This window comes from Melopsittacus undulatus, chromosome 3 (assembly GCF_012275295.1).
Source record: "Melopsittacus undulatus isolate bMelUnd1 chromosome 3, bMelUnd1.mat.Z, whole genome shotgun sequence".
NCBI lineage: Eukaryota > Metazoa > Chordata > Aves > Psittaciformes > Psittaculidae > Melopsittacus > Melopsittacus undulatus.
The window spans coordinates 82156188-82178152 of NC_047529.1; the positions used below are offsets into that span (position 1 = coordinate 82156188).

General features: G+C 38.1%; 1 protein-coding gene across 2 annotated transcripts in view; it reads right to left on the reverse strand.

Moving 5' to 3' along the window:
- UTRN (utrophin) overlaps positions 1–21965 on the reverse strand; it is a 377071-nt gene that overhangs the window by 108259 nt on the left and 246847 nt on the right. For both annotated transcript variants that reach the window (XM_034061252.1, XM_031049855.2), the window contains one exon: positions 16114–16270. In XM_034061252.1, the coding sequence (XP_033917143.1) occupies positions 16114–16270 (157 nt within the window). The remainder of the gene's footprint in view (positions 1–16113; positions 16271–21965) is intronic.

Sequence of the window (21965 nt, forward strand, 5' to 3'; positions counted from 1 at the left end):
GAAGCACAGGCACCAGATACTGGCTGAATACTAAAGCAGCAAAATGCTAGAGACCAGTTGCAATTTGAGACTACCTCTAGTGTTCCTTTTCTTGTTTTGGGGCTCAGTTGTGTATGTATCCATGTATGCAGATATGAGAGGGGGCTGAAAATCATTTCAGAATCCTGTCAAAGCTAATTACTCCTCAGTCATTTTTTTTCTTCACAAGCAAATGGCCTAGAAAGACATCTGAATAATCACCGAACAGTCAACAATCTGTCCTCTACTCATGGATTCTCCCTACACAGCAGAGGAGAGCTATACTGACTCAGAACAAAGGTCCTCTGTCACCAGGACCAGCCACAGAAGTTATGTCAACCAAATGATGCTCAAAGTAGGGGGAAAAAGGGCTGAAAATTATCAGACCTCAACTCAGACTTTTTTTTCCCCTGTTGAATTTGCACCATGTCTTGGTTATTTTCCATCATCAAGGTCTACCTCTCCCCCCCCCCCCCCCCCCCCCCGTCTCTTTTTGCTCTACACTTTTTTTCTATGGCTTCTCATTTTCAAAACTCTCTAAATTGACAGTCTTTGTAAGTAAAGCTTATATCATATAACTGGTTACTATAACAGATTATACTGGATCTCTGCTTTTGGTCACTTCTTCAACATTTCCTCTCTCTGGATCGTGTACTAGTATTTCCAACAGCTGCTCAGAAGAGAAAAGATATTGTAAAACCATTGCAAAACAAAGAAGCAGTGTTTGAGATGGGAAATATTCTACTCCAGACAATTCTCCAAGTGTATTTGGAGGAAGGAATACCTTAAGGGCAACAAGACTGTCCACCCCTGGTTCATCACCTCCCTGAGATGGTTCTAGCTGCCATCTCAACTTACAGGAATGTGAAAAAGCAGAACTTGACACCTGTCTCATGACTGCAGAAGGCAATGGCATCAGGGGGAAGGAAGAGTAAAAGGGCAAATTAAAAAGTAAGACCCAACTGTAATATGTCACATACTCTATGGCACAGCAGTAATGCAGCAAGTATCACAACACATTGTGGTGGTATGTGTTTGCTTAAGTTGTAGTTGACTTTCTTTTATCATGAATCACACTGAAAACAAACAACAAACAGAACTTCAGCTGGGAGTTTTAGCCTCTTCCTTGTCAAACAGGGAACATCTAACATGTTGTGACGTGTTGCATGTTACAACATGCGACAGTCTGTATTTTTCCTTAGTTCCACTTCTGTCTCCACAAATTAAATTTGTCCAACACAACAGCCTTGCTAGGTCTTTACATTTTCAAATAGGTGATCTAACAATGTCTCATAAAAAAACCTAAAACCAACCTGATGCAAAACAACAAGCAAAACTCCAAATACCCTCAAAGAGATCCAAAAACCAAACAAAACAGAACAGAAAACACAGCTGGACCTGTAAATTAATCTAAGTAGATAAGTAAAAAAAAAAAAAAGACTGCTTTCAGTCAACCCTACAACCAAAAAGAAATTAAGATTAAAACATTGCAAGGCATTCAGTACACATGTATTTAAAAAACACTATGTAAAACCTGCTCAAAAACTGTCGCCCATTTGCAGGGCTGTGCCCTCCCACTATCCAACTGAGTGTGTTATCTGATTTTAATCTAATCAGGGGATTTTGTTTGCTTTGTTGTTTGTTTGGGGCTTTGGGTTTGGTTTTCTGGAGTATTTTCAGTAGGGATGGTTTTAAATAACTGTGTAAGAGTGATAAAGTGTTAATTGGGGGGAGGGGTGTTTCATTTTGTTTATTTTTTGTTTTGTTTTGGTTTTGTTTCCTGCAGGGGTTTTCTTCTTTTTCTTTTTTTAAAGCCCCACTGTACTTTATTGCAAATGTCATCATCCATCTTTTTGGAGGACTGCAAACTGGTTTTCTGTTTATGAGAAATAAGTCTTTAAATATCAGTGACACTAACTTGGGGTCGATTAGTGAATGAGACTAGTATTTACAAGCATTCTTCCATGAAGCATAGTAAAGTTAACTCAGTTCCACAAATATTTCCCACAGACGGCGAACACATCAGCTAGATCACAAGACAAACTTACTTTTCACTCACTTAATTCCTTTACTCTACTTTTCTTCTCCAGCATGAAAAACTTTTTTTAAAGCTCTTGAGACAAAGAATTCAAGTATTTTACATGTAATATAGCTAGCATCTACTAAACAATTTATTTTCCTTAATAGTTAAGAATTTGAATCTATAAACAATTTCTCACTTAGAAGAAAAAAATGCATACAATCAAATTTGTATTTTTAGTCCTCAATACTTAGAAACTGCCACAGCAAGATTATCTGGTAAAAGTATGGTGAGAAATAGAAGCAGCAAGTAAAACACTGAAGGTCTGAACAATAACACTGAGAACCAAAACAGGGACCATCTTACAATCAAGAGCTAAGTGCTAGTAGGAATAACAAAGAATATTCTGACATATATAACAGTATTTCCCAGAAATGTAAATATCAACTCAAAGCCATAAAAAAAAAAAGTGAAAATGTGCAAACGCAGTACAGCAAGACATACACACTCTGGTGTCTTATCCTAGAACCCTTCAATCAAAAGTGTACACCATAAATACAAATTTTAAAAACAGTAAAGAAATTTCACTTTAGTGCTTTTATATTGTATTTAGTCATGGAGTGCTCTAGCTTCAGTGCTTGTAACTCAGGAAATAAGTCATTGCTTTCTTAGAAATCTCTTCACATTCATCTACAAGTATAGTCAAAATGGAGTAGGCATGTTTAGTTGCTGAATCAATAGTTTCTTAGACCACAGACATCATCTTAGTGCCCAAACGTTTTCCAGGATAGCATTAAGCAACATGATTCACATCTGCCCTGTGTTTATTCTTTTCTCTGCAGCCAGAAAAGTGCCTTTGTTTTTACATACCATGTGTTTTTGTTTGTTTGACTTATATATTGTGTTTACTATCAGCCACTACTTCAAGTAAGTTTACTCCAGAACTCTGGAATAGTATTAAGATAAATAACTTTCTCTTCTTCCAGTGCTGCTGCACCACCACCATACAAAGAATAAGCAGGAAGACATCAGTGAAAAAATGGTCTCAGTAACTGCAGCTAAGCAATCATGGTCACTAGATTAAGAATCTCTTAGCAGCCAGAAATGTCAGAAGGCATTACCAGCATGCTCATACAGAAGAGTACAAGATCATCAGAAAATCATCCCAAATGAGGCTGACCTACTGAAAATGAGTAATTTCAACCAAGCATGACTGCCTCGTAGCTTCAGACTCTGGTGAATTTCTCCCTGTCTGTACACATCACCTCCTTCCTTCTCAGCCTTGTCTGCTGCATCTGAGCTCTGGACCACTTCTGAGCATCACAAATACAACATAACAGGGAAAAATGCTGATTGCTTGAACATCACTGATACTAGAAAAGATGCTACATAGTAAGTTCTGATACAACCTGCATGCAGACATTAAGTCCCACTGTCGAGTGAATTGATCTTTGCAGAACGCGAACACAAAATTAAGTATTGATTATTAGATATAGTTTTCAAGGAACTTTTCAGCAGAGTGCTTTCTCCAAGAAGGGTTAGAACCATCACAGCACATCACTGGGCACCTCTACCAATGCTCCCAGAAGAAAAGATGTGGCAGAGTTGAGGACTTTTCTTTAGTAAGCAGTGTGGGTTCGGCTTGGGTATTATTGCAAATAGTAGTTCAACTTTTAGTTCAGCTTCCCAGTGTAGCGCATTGACATGGAAGACTGGTATGTTCAGTTCTACAAGCACCTTTATGGCCAGCTTGTATTTGTATTTTCCAGCACTGAACATCTTGTCACTACAAAAGTAATAGGTTAAGCTGTTCTAACTAACACACAGCTGTCATACCTCTGAAAGACACCAGGAATTAAGCTATGGGAACACATGCCAAAATACACAAACAACTTGATTATGTATCTTCCTATCTAGGATTCCAGTAGAAGAAAAAGCACACTGCTCAACTAAAACAACCTGGACCCAAACACCAGCTTAAGCCCACTTAGCAAGGATACTGTGAACATATCCATTATTCTAAAGCTGATGCCTGTATGGGCAATTTTCTCACTATATGCAATTATCCTTAGCTTTTTTGTTTTCCCTCTCTTCCCTCTCTTTTTATTAATTCAAGCCTTTCTTATAATTTGCAAACACAGATTTATATTTGCAAACAAGAAGTACAGTTTCAACACATTCCATTTTGTGTCACTCAAGTAGGACTGGAAAACAAAACAAATCAAACCACATTGCAAACCAAAACAAAAAACAAATCCTGCATGTTTTTGCACTTTTCTCTCTATCAACCTATGTAGCCCACAGAGTAGCCTCCTTCAGCTTTTCTTCTCTTCCAAGAGTCAAGAAGAGCATTACCAGGCTTTATAGTGTAAAGGAAACAAACAAAATTAAAATAGCGTTTTCTGTTAGCTTCACAGGAGTAGATTAGCTCCAGGCACTTTAGATAAGTAACAGCTACTTTTTTCCTCAACCTTGAAATCATGAGTAGTTCAGAGCTAAGTACTCTATCAAAAGCATAACAGACTGAGATTTCGAAATACTGAAACAGAACACTCCAATCCTTATGATGAATATACATCTCCCTTCTCTCTGTATTTAGTTAGAAAAATACATAATTTTGTACATGTTAAAAGTGCTGTGGAAAATAAATCAACGGATCAATCATGCTCTATATAAAAAAGCCAAGAACTACCTCTTCTAATGAATCAAGCCTAGAATCTTTCTAAATCCTTGCAACTAAAATAAATACATACCATCCCAAGTTCTCATTTTTATTCATTTTTATACCAAAAGCTGCCAGGTTTACTAAAGCACCTAGCTCTAGAAAAATTGCAATAAACGTGGAAAACACTATGCCTCAGGTACGTACGTAGGTTGCAACTGTTCAGTAATAGTTTTTACTCCCAGTTTAGAGGTTTTGAGTCACTACTGCAGCAGATGAGAAAAAAAAAAAGGGGTAATCAGAGTCTACTTTTTAGTCAGAGGCTTGGGACTTGTTCCTGTATCAGGCACCAAGGCTCCTGAAACTGTTCATACCCAGCATGATGGCACACGCTAACCACATCACTGATGTAAGTGCAAAGCATTTTACACAGTGTCTCTCTGCTTCAGAAGTCTAGATGGAAAATCATGCGTAGAGAAAGAACAGGGCACAACGGTCAGATATCATCAATAATTATCTAAAAATTACACCCTATCCCCCCACCTCCTCCTTCTTTCAGAGCATCAAAATGTTATGTTTTTAGCATTTTATTCAGTTGGAGGTTTCTGCCCTGTCTTGAATCTGATCTCTTTAAGCTAATGAATGCTTAGACAAAGTTCTAACCTATCTCGTGTGAAACAGGCTCATCACTCCGAAAGGAGATGGAACCACAAAAGAGAAAAAGTACAAATTGCTATTACTTTAAAATAAATAGACAATAAAAAAGGTAAAAAAATACTTCATATCAGGTTGATTCCAAGGTGAATGAATCCAGACTATAAAACTTAGAGCAAGAGGGATGGTGATTTTTAGCACATGACATGAAGTAATATTTAACTAAAAAAAAAAAAAAAGTATTTGTTTCAGTTGTTTCTTTAAAAAACTCATTTACTATTCTCTTTTCTATTACTGCTAATTCTAAATTCTTGCTGACCCGTTTCACTGACTTAATGAAAAATATACTCTTAAAAGTAATGATTTGATTCAATCACTGAAGTCTCTGTTGGTACTGAAAATTTAAATTTACACCCAAGTGAATCATACATTTAGAACAGTATGCATTTTTTAATGACTGTTTATACAATCATGAGCATAGACCTTTCATTAATCAAGAGATTTTACTTTACATTTTAGAAATTTTTCAAGCATGAAAGTTGCAAAGCAGCTGCTTCAAGGGAGAGGAAGTTTTCTGTGTTTTCTTTTAATCTATTGTACTACTTATATTAAGACTTTATGATTACAAAATACTTAGTAATACAGAAGGAATGTAGAAAACTCCAAATTCAAATGAAAATTAAATAAATGTATCAGAATATTCACTTAATGATTTATGGGTTTAGTTTACTACTCTTTCTAAAGCTTATAAATACTTGTTTGCAAAAACAAAATTGCCAACAATACTGATATGAAACTAACTGGAAAATATTGTTTTATTTTGTTATATCATCAAACATTGGCATATATATTTTTTGTCTTCATTTATACATTCATTTAACAAGAAAGGTCTAATAGATTAAAATTATGGTGTAAAATAAACTACTAGCATCAGCAGCTATTGAGTTTCTTTGAGAAGATCTTTAAATTGTTCTCTCTCGGTACAGGCTATGCCTGTATATTTAAGCAACAGCCCCCATGAGGCAGCCTGAGTTAGGTTAGGAGTTCAACAGTACTATGCAGCTTCCTGTATGTCCCTGAAATGTGTACTGCAGAGAAACAGAGTATAGGGGTACTCAAACAACAACCATCTATCATTAGCACAATCACATGTCAATGACAATACCTTGTCTCTGACAATCACAAAACAGTTAAGGCTGATCCTCATTCACTGCAGAACCAGAAGAGGCTGCTCATGTCACAGAAGTTACTGTACACATTATTCTCTGTTTGGCAGACTGGGTTATAACACTTCACAGCAAGCTAATATACAGCACTTGCAATTACTTCAGAAAACAGTTGCTTCACTACCAGCCCTGACATAATGTTACATCATCATTAAACAAGATAGAAAGGACCTTCAAGCAAACTCTGTTTTTGTACAGGATGCTTTTAAATGTCCTCACGCATTCCAAGGGAGAAAGTTATAAGATGAGCAACCATGCATGTAAAATAGCTTGTTAGTAATAAATGGGTGATGGTGAACACAACACTGCACTCCTTCCAGACAGAGGTGCCTAAAAAAACCATTACCAAGACACAAACCAAACCAAAAAACCAAAAGCAAACCCAAGAAACATTCACCTTGCATGAGCAAATACTTTCTATCTAATTACATCGTACTCAATAGAAATCAGTAAACTGTTGATTAAAACAAAGTGATCTTAGTAGCTCTCTGAAGAACAATTTTAGATACTGCAGGCCAATCAGGCACAGCACTATAGAGAGGAATTGTACCTGTACCTTATTACTGAGCACCCAGAGTCTCCTGATATGGACAATCACTGGTGATACTTTAAGTGACACTAGAAAAGGAGTCATCTTTACTGGCCTGACAAGATGAGGACTCGAGTTCCAAATCAGACTGAAATTAAAAACCTGGTTGTCTTTTCCCCATAACAACTAACTGGTTTGGATAAATTTAAGTAGTGCATAAGGCCCTCTAGAATCTCAAAGTGTAGGAGTGGGAACCCTAAACCCAGTATGAAACCTTACTGGAGCACATCACTGCACTTACTTTGCAAGGAAGCATGTGTTAGCAAAAACATAACCACTAACGGTTTTCCTAAAAAGAAAGCTTCAAATCTTTAAGCACCATTTCAGGTTTTGACATCATCTGGCTGCTAAAGGTGGAAGACCTGAACTTCAGAAAATGAAACTGCTTCTAGTAACATTTCCACAGTGGTTTCCCAGCCCCTCAGACTAACCATTGCAGATGAGAGAAACTCACTGAAACCCAGGTCAGAAGATGGAGATGTGTGGTAACTTTCAAGGAACACCTAACAGCTGAGATTCAGAGTTCTTGTAACCAATCACCCAAAACAATCTCTGCAAAGTTATCTTGCCCATTAAAGAAAATCCCACTCTCATTTCTTCCGATTCTAAAAAAGCAACAGAACAAAAATGGGAAAACTTACAAAAATGTGAGAAAAAGCAAAATCCCATTTGCTCCCCTAGTTTGTACATACATGCTGAAGCCTAGCCTTTAATCTGAAGAATCTGCATGAAAACAGGAGTGGGTGGCTGCCATGGTAATACAATTCTCCCAATTTATTGCTGATGTTCCTAGGGTGGATTACTGGCTGTAATAACAAGGGATTGAGGATCCAATAGTTGAGGAGTTAACTGGAATAAACATATTCTCCTCCCCTAAAGAGTCTGCTTGCAGCAGCAAGAAGCAGGATCTAGATGAAGATATCCTTAACAGAAAATGAACTCTTCACCAGTCCAATCTGCAAGAGCTGACAAAGTTTTAGAAGGATTTTAAAGTGGCAGCATTCTCTCTCTTACTGTATATTTAAGAACATCATAAACTAATACTCCCATTTAATTTTCTTCAAAATAGTGATGCAGAGAGGACTCTGCCCTTTGAGAACACACAGTGAAAGAGGATAAAACCCTCTAACACCTGCAACAAAATACATATGGAAATGTGTCAGTTATGTAAGAAGCTTCTTAAGAGATTCAAAGTATTCCCTGCAAGCTCCATTCCATACCCTGAATGGCAAGTGAGCAGTTTTGTTAAATAGATGTTTCTTCTTACTGATTCAATTTATTGAAACAGATGACAGTGAAATCACAGACACCCAAGAATATTCTGTGATTATACAGAAAGCATCTCCAAGTAGTGTCAGAATGAGACAGGTATGAGCAGGAGAAATAGTTCTCAGCAGTACCTTATACAGGCTATAGAAGCTTCTGGAGGGAGGGAGGGAGGGAGGGAGATGGGGGAAATAAAAGGCAATGGCCACTGTATTATTGTGGCTCTCTGGTGGTCCTCTGCAGTTTGGAAAAACAGATTCACTGCTGCTGTGCCACTGGGTTTTTTTTCCCAGCTCTCTGCTTTTGGAAAAACAGACCTCAACGAAAAAATATTTGCATTCAGAGAAATCTCCTATCTCATTTCCTTGTACCAGCCCCTTTCTGTGACCCTGTGTGGGAGCATATCTGTTGATGTCCTTAGGTTTCAGGTGATAGCCAGCATTTTTTAGTACAATTGAAACCATCTGATCTTGAAAAAGCACACACAATACTGAAAACCCTCAACCCTTTCCTGGGCAGTTACAGCTTAGAAAAAAGGTCTTGGGAGTTTTACTGCCAGGTCTCTGAAATAATTTTCTCAATATGCAGCTGGAATAAAAAAAAAAAAAAAACAACCAAAAAAAACCAATAAAATGTTGAGCATCATCAGAAAGTATAACACACAGAGCCATTGTTTTACTACAGTATAACACATGGATGCAACTTTATCCTATATATTCATGCTATTGCTACTGCAGATTCCAGTCACTATACCTTCATAAGGATACAGTGGAGTCAGAAGAACACAGAGATGAACAGCAAAGGTAGTTAAGGGAATATAGTATCTGTCCAAAAGGGTAGAGATTAAAAATGGGCTACCAATATGCTTGCGCTCCAACCCCTTTATTTGCTATGCACATGGCTCACCCTTGAAGGTCAGGCCACAGTCAGTTATTGTCTCCCAGTTCAAGACAGAGGAGTAGAAACAGATGGTCAGGTATACCCTGGTGCATCAAGGTATTCTGAGATTTCATTAGCAGCAGACGGGCTACCACTAATACTGACAGAAGCTGAGTGGTCATGAGCCAAGCGATACCAGAGAAAGAGGCACTAGACTCATGGCAGACTTTTAAGGAACAGAGAGAAATGCTGTTAGCTGTGCTGTTTCTGCAGCATTACCCTGACTTCTGTCACACACATTTCCCTCCACAGCAATGTCAGAACATCCTCTTGGACATTTGAGGATAATGATTATCCTTTGAGAAAAACATAGGCTTTATTCAGTGGTTTGAAAAAGATCCTGTGAGGTATTAAAAGTTTATATAGAACTCTTCAACTAAAACAAATGAGACACTAGATCCTCAGAAATGGACAAAATGAGATTTACATGCTGATAAATACTTATATAAAAATTGCAGTATTAAAAAGACAATCCACAGAAATAGATATATACAGTACTGAAAAAGTGCTTATCAATTGTTTTTTTCAACAGTAAAACAACCTGCTTTATTCTGCTTAGTGACAGAGTTCTTTCATTATTCAGATTATTTATTATTTTAAGTACTGATCCATTGCAACTTTCCTGACTTAACATAAGACAACTGCTCTTCTGGGAAAAAGCTGCAATACAGCCAGAAGCAACATTTTTTGTCAAAGTAAAAAATGCAGTGCACTGACATCCTAATTTAACACTTCATTCTTTGTGCCATGCTTTTGTTTACACATCTTTCTTTTTGGAGAAACAGCCCAGGAGAGCAGAGTCATACACACCTGAATCATTCATGTAACACAAATCAGTTTGAGTAAATCCTCAAGCAATGGCTTTAATTCAGACAGGTCCCCTTGAGAAGTCTCATTTAACTTCAGCTGTTAACTGCACTCCTCCTTTCCTGTAACAATATATTCCCACCCACAATTTCCACCTCTTCCTTCTAAACACACCTCAAAGAGTCTCAGCTAAAGCTTAATGAATTGTACTCTCCTTGTACAGTACACTTTTTTTTCTTATACTGTGCAATCTCTCTTTTTCACCAATAATCAACATTCAGGATTCTCAAATATGGAGAGCACTTACAATTTCAGGAGTGCTCAAAAAGTCCTACCCATTACAAGTTTACTTAAGTAGCTCTCAAACCGTTCAGTAATGCTGATTTACTAGTGGGGAGACTATTCCCCCTCATGACAGAGCATATGGACTTTGAAAACATCCTTACTTTGAAGAGGCACTTTCACAGCAGTGTGGTACAGATCGTTCAAGCTCCTGCTTCAAACACCCTTGTCCATCAGATCAAGTTGCAGCTCTTCCTTTAAGCAAAAGGCTATATTATTCCTCCTCTTCCAACCGCAGACTCTTTAATTCTCTGTTCTCACTCCCTCACAGTTTGCATCTCAATCAAAATTAATGTTTCAGCAACAAAGTTGACCATCTCTACACATGCTTCATGTCTTATGTGATGAGAAATTAATTATGAGATGATTAAATTAATAAAGCCCTTTCTAAACTGTAATTAAAAACATAGACTAGGGCAGCACTGATACTATAATACTCATATTGTGATTCTAATAGTTAATAAATCCTAACATGGAAGCAGATTTGAATACAGAAAATACCCAAGAAAAACAAATCTAGGATAATTAAGTAGGAATTAATTTAAGAATAAACCCATTGCCTTAAGTCAGGCAGGCACACCAAAAGAGCACAAAGTTAAGGCTAGAAAATTGGTTTTTCCTCACAGGCTTTTCCTACTGGAAAAGAAAACAATGGAATTGAAGGCACCCTGAAGGGATAACAACAAGCAGAAAGCAATTTCCAGTTGGCTATGCTAACATTTTTGATAAAGTGACAATAGCTAAGTAAAACAAATAAATACTTGAGACTTTCAGCATTTGATTACTTTAACAAACCAAGCCTAAAATACAAAATACATAGACAGCAATCCCCAGAAGTCTGAAGGATACCTGCAAATACTAATGGCCTATCCATAGATATAAAATCACTAATCAAACATTCACAGGTCCTTGGCCAATTCATTCCGAACTCAAAAGAAGCTAAGTTAAGCATCTCCGTGATCCAAGATACATGCATTATTTAGCATTAGTTAAACATTTGTTCATTTATGCAGATAGATGCCAACAGGATTTATGTGAGTGGGTACCCATTTCTGCTTAATTTGAAATGTCCTGTTCTCTCCCTGAAAGCTAAACCACAGTGATTTATATAATTTAGGCAGTCTCTGTATTTTAGCAAAAGCACACTTTCCAAAAGCTACGGTTAGGAACTCTTCCAGCAGAAGTGAGACACAAAGCTCTCAGTGCATCTCTGGAGAACAATGTGTCAGCATTTACATTTCCTCCTCTTGTGCAGAGGCATGACTCTAGGTATTTCTATACACACAAAACCAACCCACTGATTTTTCATGTTACTTATATAGTTTTTCTTTTTCGTCAGAATAAAATATCTGCATAAAGATTGTCTTCTGGGTGTTTTTGGTGTTGGTTTTCATGAGTGGTCTGGGTTTTTTTAGGGGGTTGATTTTTTGGATGGTAGAGATTTTTTTTCATTTGGGTTTGTTTTTTTTTTTTGTTTGGTTGGGTTTTTTTCATGGTTTATGCAGCTGACAAAATTTTGCATCACACACTTTAAAATCCTAAACAAGTACTTATAAGGAAGACTGGGAAAGAACAGAATTAAAACAAAAATCTGAGTTGGTAAGAAGAGGCAAAGATGAGAAATTGCTTTTGTGGAAAAACTGAAAAGGCAGCTGCCTTCATTTTTTTTTTTTTTCTCTATAAGCTATTCCCTGTGTCAGTACCTTTGCAGATGAGATTTGTGCACTTCAGGATTGTGAACATAGCCTTAAGTAATAGGTAGATTTCATACCAATCGCTTTTTAACTCAGCATCCTGAAGCATTTATGAACTTTTCAGTGTTACTGGGCTGCCACCACAAGCCATTCTCAAAGGCAAAGAAATTTTGAGAATAATTAAAATAGGAAATTCATGCTCCCTTATTTAAGCTTCCCCTTGCCCTTCCCCCCCAGAGCACAACTCAACACTCAGACAGGATGTGCTCATTTCTCGACTATGCATAGCAATTAGTATGTGATAAGAATATGAACTACTACCACTTGATGGAAGTTTGGCTGAAGAACACAAAAATCAGTTAAAAATTTAGAAGCATTTACTACATTCATAAAGATTTCTGTGAATGTGGGAAACATTAGTTAAATGATTCAGGTGACTAACACTGCTGTGGGTAATGTTTGCTTTTAAAGTGTAAGAGAACGATTGGTATTTAGGGCTAAAACAAGTTTAAAAATTGAATTGCAAACCATTTACTTCCTCTTGCCCAAACAGACCTCAGTGGCACATAAACAATGTGAGCTAACCCAAACTGTCACATAATACTGTACTTATCTAACACAGCTGAAGCCAGCACTGAGCAAGGGAGATACTAACAGAGGTGAAGATCAACAGGATTAGCACCATTAAGCTGAAATAAACAAGTCATTTCATGTATTGAAAGGTGGAGAAAACGTAGGTTAACAAGAAGAGCTATTATTGACCTGTTAGAGGCAAAACCAATGCTAGCACAAGAAGGATTGAGGACTCAGAAAAGTAAAGGGCAGGAGATGAGACTATCATGAGCGAACATCTCACAGAGCTGAGCTGCTATTTCACCACTTCACATTTTGAAGTACCAGCAAAGACAAGATCAGGTAAGCAAGCTGGAAATAAGAGCAAAAGGATCACAGAACAGATGAGATGAAGTGAGACACTGAATTGAAATAAGAGCAAAAGGATCACAGAGAAGACAAGTTGAAGTGAGGTACTGAATTGCTCAGTTTGCATGAGGACAACTTCAAAGCAACACTTGGTGAAACTGAAGGAAAGAGGAGAGCAGAAGTACCTTGGAGAAGCAGAGCCCTTGCTCAGGCAGGCCTGCTGATGCAGTGTTGCAGAAGTTCAATATGGGATCATAAAAAAAGCACTTGATTAAAAGCAAATCTTACAAATAAGTTTAAATACTTAGGAGGTTTAAAATTTGAGGAAGTGTGGCCAAAGTACATTTAAAGAAGTACCAGGACAGCCAGTGATGAGAGGTAAAATACAGGGAGCCTCCTTGAGAGTAGGAAATCACATCATCTCTCTGCAGTATTTCTCTGATACAGTTGCATCTCAGATCTGCACTGACAACTTTCAGCTTAACACAGGATATTTTTAAAAGAGCACATTAAATGCAAAGCAAGTGACACGAGCCAGTGATACCCCCACAAGGCAGAAAGTGACTGTGTGGAATCACACAAATTTATTTTATAAAGAATCTATTGAAAAGGCAGACCTGGCATAAGGTTTCAAAAATAATAATAAAAAAATAAAGTCAGACGTAAAACCTGTGTTACTCAACCAAGGGCACATCTTTATCCAACATCCTAACCATACTGACCAATCACTTCACTATGCTGAGGAAGCAGAAGGAAAAAGGACTTCCAATGGGTTTGGGGTTTTGTTTATAGATTCCCACCCCCTCCAGTTTTCACTTTCTACCTGATAAAACACAACTTTTTTGTTGATGCAATTTATTAGTAAACTGCAGCTTCAGCAAGGAATAAACAGTTCCTACTAAGAATCACAGAACGGTTTGGGTTGGAAAGGACCTTAAAGAACATTCAGTTCCACCCCCTCTGCCATGGGCAGGGACAGCTTCCACTAGCCCAGGCAGAAATGAAATGCTGCCATGGAGAATCAAAGCAACAGACAGCTGTGGTCCAGCTCTCCTCCTCTGGCAATGCCTAATAAGCAACACTTCAACAGAAAGTGAAATGCAACATGCTAATAATTCACATTTGTTATGGCACAGTATCATCACATGGTATATAGGGAAGTCTTATCATTTGTCTTCCTTTTGGTTCCTAACAAAATAACTGTTAGAAAATAAACTAATCATCATCTAAGAAATACCCACAATTTAATATTGTACTCTTGCTTGCATAGGTGCACAAAATGCCCAAAGTGATGTGCAGGATTGCTTTAACTTTGTGCTGTTTCAGACCATTGATTTAGCTAGTATTAAATACTGGGCTCAGACAAATGGATCCAATACCCACAGTGACACTGCAAGAATATTGCTTTTTTGGAAAACAAAAGAAGACTATCTAAAAGCTCCTGAATGCACTTAGTAGAGTCTTAACCTCGATATATAACAAAACATGTTATTCTTTAAATATAAGGGCAAGGACTAAACAACCCAGAAGTGACTTCAACACTGCTGCAGTTCACAAATCAGCCATTCAGCATTATTGCTTCTAAAATTTTCTACTTTGTAATGACTTACAGAAACCCATATTTATAAATTGTTTTGAGATCTTCAAATGTGAGGCATTGTCATTATTATTTGTTATTATCACACACATACTACAATCTAGTATGAAACACAGGCAAGCCCTTAGAAAATGACCTGTAGAGATCTATCACTTCCCACTGACCTCCTTCAAAACATATCTGGATCTGTTTCAGCCTTTTATTGCTCTTTGGCACTAACAATCCATCATTTGAGCATTACAACATATTCACAGCAGATGTGCCTGAAAACAGAGCATGATGATTTAAGTGGATGATTTAACAGGAAGAGATGAACTCTCAAGAAATAAAGATCCTAGTTTATGCTAATAACTTTATTTTAAAAGACTAAATTAAGGAGAAATGTATGCAGAGTTTCTTTACCTCTTATGTTTTGGAGTTAAATCTTGAAAGTGCTGTTCACGTCAGGCTACATTTCCTGTAGTTCCTCACAATAAGTGAGTATTTCAGTACTCTTAAGTGTTTTCCTAAACTCAGTTTTTGTCCTCACTAAACACCACAGCAGAAAAGACATCACTGTTGGGCTGGTGAAAGGGATGTTATGAAATTAAATAAATAAAAGCTGCATTTGTTCTCTTTCCTTGTTCACGCCATACAGAAGTAAAAACATCTATAAGATGGAACAAGCCATACTAGAACATATTTATCCGATGGTAAATGTCCTAACTTTTATGATTAACTTTTTTATGATTACTGATCATAGCTGGTGACACAGACTCTACATTCTACATTAATGAAGATAAGTTGTCGATGCAACAGATTTTGTTATTGTCAAAAATTACTTAGGCATTCATACTCTATTATGCACAAAACTGGAACAGAACTAACAAAATAAAAGAGCTGGAATAGTGTGTTATAGATACAATACAAGGCACAGGTCAGTTTTAGCTCTCAAAACTAGTTTTGACCCATCTGTGCAGTATAAATCTGCATGGGACGTGGGGGAGTTACTATTACTGGTCAATTTAGTAACATGTAGAAAACCCATAATTTTACTGAACTTATGTCCAACACTGCTTTCACAGTTCCTGTCCAGTTTTGACTTTTGTAAACCTTCCTTAACTTCACTAACAATACCCCAAAACATCAGGAAACAAAAACAAAACAAAAAAAAACCAAAGCATTTGGACTGAACATATGTATCAGAAATCCTGCAGATGAAATTTTATAGAATATCTCAGTTGTATTTTAGCGGGCAAGGTGGGGAAGTAAAGGGATGGAGACCTAGAGCTTTTTTCTAGAAATTAGTAGCTAGGCAGTATTTATCATTTCTTCTGTTCTCAAATTTGCTTCATTCTATTATTCACAGTAGCTTATTTATGAAACTTAGGCAACTTACCTTGCAGTGGTCATACTGTTGTTGTAAGGTTGGAACATCCCCTCCAATGGGCATTTGCTTTTTCAGTTCTTCATCTTTTGCATTCAGCCATTTGATCAGCTCTTCCAGGGATGTCAGCAATCTGTTCCATTTTTCTGCACTAGCCTCCAAGTGAGCCCTGTGAAACAATGTAAGAGAATCTTTAAAGCCCTGAATGGCAAAACCATCACAGCAATACAATAAATAAGTTAAATTGCTCTATTATTAAGACAAGTATGTTTCAAGTGTTTAACTGCAAAGCAACTTTGCACTTAAAAAACCCTCTACTTCATAACATTTTGCACAACAAATCAAATAAGCAGAGGTAAAATGGGGGAACACAGACAAATACATACCTTATGCTATATCTTATCTAAAACCTTGAAAATTACACATTTAGGCAACATAAACAAATGCTGTGGTTTGTTGTGACTCCACCACTGCAGTGCACAAAGTACAAGCATCATTTTTTGAGCTAAAGCACCACAAAACTGAACTCTTTTGTGCCAGAACCTTGACTCTCCAGCAGCAAAAACAGTAAGTTCTCCCAGCAGTGATCAACAGTAAACTGTTGCTGAATGTATCAGTGACAGAAATTATTTAATACATCATCTTTAGTTGATAGTGAATTACTAGAGAATTAAAACAGTGAATCTGTCAGCTTAATTGGCAAAAACTCTAGATTCCACAACACCTTCTTCCATAATTTAAAAATATACCTTGACTTAATTGCTTCTCCCTGCAGTGCCTACACTGCTGCAGGGAAATCTTCGACAAGGACTGACTACCTCTCTTTTACTGAAGTCATTCTATATTATGTAATCATCTGAGAGTGGCATGTTCTTAGTTTATACCAGTAAACAACATTTTCTTTCTCCACACATATGACGGAGTACAGGTAAATCCTTTTCAGTGTAGTAGGACACCAGCTCTTTACCTTCCTGCCCTGCTTCTGACAGATGAGTGAACTGAACTTTTTATTGTTTCCTACCTTTTCCCTATGTTATTTTTCGCATGTTTTTATCCTTCTGATTCACTGTAACTCACATAATTTGGCTTTTCTTGTATTATTATGGCATTCAAAGTGCATGTTTGGGACTGCTATGACAACAGCTGGATCGAAGGGGCGATGTGCTGAGAGGTTAATTTCAAGGCAAGCTTAGGTTTGGGTATGCTGGGATCTCCCAGTGACAGGAGGATAGATAAACCAATAAAGCAGTCAGTAAGGGGCATGGGGGAGGAGATATAAAGAAAAAAAATAGTATCACATTTATGGAAAGGATAAACTAACTACCATTAGGAAGAGGAACCTATTCTACTTCATTCAGGAAAGCAATCAGGTAACTGCTTGACATGGAAAAAAAAAGAAAAATGAAGCACTTGCTAGAAGCAATGTTTTACTGCCTACAGTTTCATGCATCACTGTTTCTATCATCCCTTATTGCTTTCACTGATACCTTTTCTCACAACACTGAATCCAAGCCAGCATCCTGCCCTGCAGTGAATCACAAGCGAGCTATTGCATTTGCAGTTATATGCATACTGAGGAAGAGTGTCTGGCAGGCCTTGGTTTGCAGACCGGCAGCTCCTGAGTGACATGTACTGTCTCAGCTCTCCTGGCCTCTGTTCTTTAATACTCACCAACCAGAACTACTTCCAAGGCAATCAACAGCTTCCCATATAGACAATATTAACTACAGCAAGAGAGTGCACAGCTGGAGTATTCACTATAGCTGGCCCCTGAAGCCCCAGTCACACACAGAGACATGCTCCCAAAGAACAGGGTGGTCCATGTACAATGTTTACCTTTTTCTTTTCACAGCTAGCTTGACATTCTTTCAAAAATGCCTTCAGAAATACCAAGCTACAAAGCATTGCATATATGTTACATTCGTGCTAGGTACTCAGAACCAGCCCTCCTTTCTGGAAGTGGAAACAGAGTTCTACTCCTATTAGTGAGACAGAGGAGAGTTATTTCTCAGTCAAGCCGAGGAAGGCCACATTTGAATTTACAGTTTTGCTGTTAGACACAGATTGTTAAAAATAAGCCATCTTCATTAATTTCTAGAAGCAACCACAACTGAAGCATTTCAGATCTACAGCTTTCTGTACATTTGATAGTGAAATCTCTGTTAATCACAATCTATTACCGTATCTAGCAAGTATAAACAGATCTCACCTCTAAAAACTGTCATGCTCTAAGGTTTCAAGTTTCTGCTCTAATTATTTAGCAGAATTTTTGTATACAAAATGAACTGGAGTCTTTCAAGGGAGAAGGAACTCCTGCAACTAGTCAAAGGACAATCGAACAGTGTTTCACTGTTAATTAAACATACAGTGCAATAATTTTAATAGTGAAAAACCACTCGCTTGATATTTATGTGAATGATGCAGCATATGACACTAGATTAAATGCTATAATCTACCACTAATGAGTACCCATGTGCATACCAGATTAATGACAGTAGCAAAATACTACTAGCACATGGTTTCAAAGTCCAGCGCAACCTAAACTTGTGGGGGCAGAGCAGTAAGGAGTGTAGAGGAAATGTACTACACTAACAGGGACTTGAAAATTCCCAAAAGACAAAGTGAACTAACCTCTCTTGAAAGGTCAGAAAGATGTTAAAGAGAAAACATACCACATCAGCCTGGATTTTTCCTGAATTCTACCCTTCTAATCTTATCAAAAGCAATACTGAAAGTAAGAATGAGATACAGCAGCAGCAGCAGCTGAAGAGTAGACACAAATATTCAGTTCTCCTGGGGAGTGGACACAGATGCATTCAGTAAAACCCATTCAAAGCAAATGCTGCAAAGGAACCAAGATATGCTCCCAATCGCATTTCAAAGTTTTAATATCAAGTTTGCATTTGTCATACAAGCATTACTGAAGAGAGCCAATAAAACATTTTGAAGCTCTGAAATGTTTTTTGGGCTTCTGTACTTTCAAAGTTATGATTGCTGGGTTTTGTTTTGGAATTGGTACACAACCTGGAAACAAAGCATCAGGTGTTTGTGCTCATGTGAAAAAGAACTGGCAATCTCAAGGGATTCACCAAGTCAGGTGGCGGCTTAGGAATCTTAGGTCTGTTACAGATGACTGTCTGGTTTTGAGCACTGGTTTGAGCAACACCACTACACAGCATCAATGACCTGATATGCAAAAGAACTCCTAAAGGAATCCTGGATGAGCCTGAAAAACAGATGCTCCCATCCAGCTGACCAGACTGAGAGCACCCCCCTCCAACCAGGCTAAATAAAATCATCTAGAAGAACAGCAGCTCTGACATAATTCCCCTTCTGTTGACCCTGAGAGGTTCTCTTCACAGCTGGAGACCTCCTCAGCTTTTGATTCTTCTATGGAGGTAACATTTTTCCTGCTAAGCAAAAAGCAAACACATGGAATGAAAAAGACTTGTGGGTGGTCTAAATATATCTTTCTAAGTTTCTCCCATACTTTTATCTCTACCCTCCCCCAGACACTAACACCCTCACACCTCATGCCCCAGGAGAAAAGAATCTCTCCTAAACATTTGGCTCTTGCAGCTTTGTTTTCTTCCCGGGAATAAGATAATAAAGAGAGAAAAAGGAGATAAGTCTACAAGTAATTTCAAGGAGTGCTCTCTGGTAGTGTTACAGTCTTTACAAGTACAAGCTTAAGTACTTTCCATGAATTTAAAAGCATGTCATGAGAGTGCTGCTTTTAAGTTTGTAACTCCCTTTATTTACAGTAGAGGACTGAAGTGATGAAGAAAATCTCACACTACCTCTACAGGACAGCAGTACTTTCAGCAATTAAAAATCAGCATAATGAGAATGTACACATAACTGAGAGTGTTTTTAAAAACTTAGAGAAACCTTCATTTAGAAGCACTATCCCAGACTAAAACCCATAACAAAACAATCAGGTCTTTCAATCACCATTCCTGGCACCTAACATGGTTATATGCTGCTCTCACAAGACTCATCGATAGAGTTCTGCCTTCCAATTCATCTTTGAAAAAAAGGTACACCAAAAAAGCAAGAATTGAAGGCAAGCAGCTAGATCAACACACTGACTTCCTATCAGCTCTGTGCTTTGTTATTTCCCTGTGAATCATAGAGTCATAGAATAGCTAGGATTGGAAAGGACGTCAAGATCATCTAGTTCCAACCCTCTCAGCATTCTTGAATGAGTTAGAGAAGTGAACTGCAACCAAAGAAGAGGCCAAAATATATGAACTCAGAAATGCTATGCTCTACTAAGTGGTAACTGAGATTTGAAAGGTTTATTTACTTGTCTTATATTTGCTCCAGTATTCTCTTCGTTGCCTATCTTCTACTTATAGCTATGCAGCATTGCAGGTGCCAGCACAATAACACAAATATTGCAAACATTAATGCTGTCCAGTAGGATGCATGTGTCATATCCATTCAGAAGGGAAAAGATGGGTCTGTACTCAGAAGACCAAGTACTCCCACTTTTCTGAGTATTTACTGCACAATCATTGTATTACTGCCTTTGAACTCACAGCTAGCCAGGGCAAATGGCTCAAAGGACCTTTTTGTTTGGCCATTTCTCCCAAATTAGTAGCCACCACAGGAAATGCCAAGTAACTGAACTGTTCATGCTAGAACTCCACATGTCCTAAATTATTATCTTCTAAGCATCTTTTCATCTTTCTTCCACACTGACTTATTTGTGAGTAGAGTTTATAACAGCCCAAGTTTAACAGTTCTTGTGTTTAACTACTTGTGTGGTGAGGCCAGTCTCCACAAGTGTTGGTTCCTCGGGTTCCAGCTTTGCCTGTGGGCTTTTGTGGAGCTGATTTATCTGTTTCACTTCACTGTTTTGCAGGTTGGTGATGGGATAAGTAAAGATAATAAGCAAGGGTCACATATTTTCTCTCTTTCTCACTTTTTTAAACTCTTGTGCCTGAATTTCAAGCTCAACTTATTTTTCTGCCCTTTGGAAGATTCATATGAATGTTTAACATTGTTCTGTCCTATTAGAATCATAGACTCATAGAATAGTTAGGGTTGGAAAGGACCTCAAGATCATCTAGTTCCAACCCCCCTGCCATGGGCAGGGACACCTCACACTAAACCATATCACCCAAGGCTTCATCCAGCCTGGCCTTGAACACTGCCAGGGATGGAGCATTCACTACCTCCCTGGGCAACCCATTCCAGTACCTCACTTCTTCCTTATATGCAATCTAAACCTCTGCTGTTTAAGTTTTAACCTGTTACCCCTTGTCCTATATCACTACAGTCCCTAATGAATAGTCCCTCCCCAGCATCCCTGTAGGCCCCCTTCAGATACTGGAAGGCTGCTATGAGGTCCCCACGCAGCCTTCTCTTCTTCAGACTGAACAGCCCCAACTTTCTCAGCCTGTCTTCATATGGGAGGTGCTCCAGTCCCCTGATCATCCTCGTGGCCCTCCTCTGGACTTGTTCCAACAGTTCCGTGTCCTTTTTATGTTGAGGACACCAGAACTGCACACAATACTCCAAGTGAGGTCTCACGAGAGCACAGTAGAGGGGCAGAATCACCTCCTTTGACCTGCTGGTCACGCTTCTTTTGATGCAGCCCAGAATATGGTTGGCTTTCTGGGCTGCGAGCACACACTGATGCCAGCTCATGTTCATTTTCTTATCAACCAATACCCCCAGGTCCTTCTCTGCAGGGCTGCACTGAATTTCCTTTTTACCCAACCTGTAGCTGTGCCTGGGATTGCTCCAACCCAAGTGTAGGACCTTGCACTTGGCATGGTTAAACTTCATGAGGTTGGCATCAGCCCACCTCACAAGCATGTCAAGGTCTCTCTGGATGGAATTCCTTCCCTCCA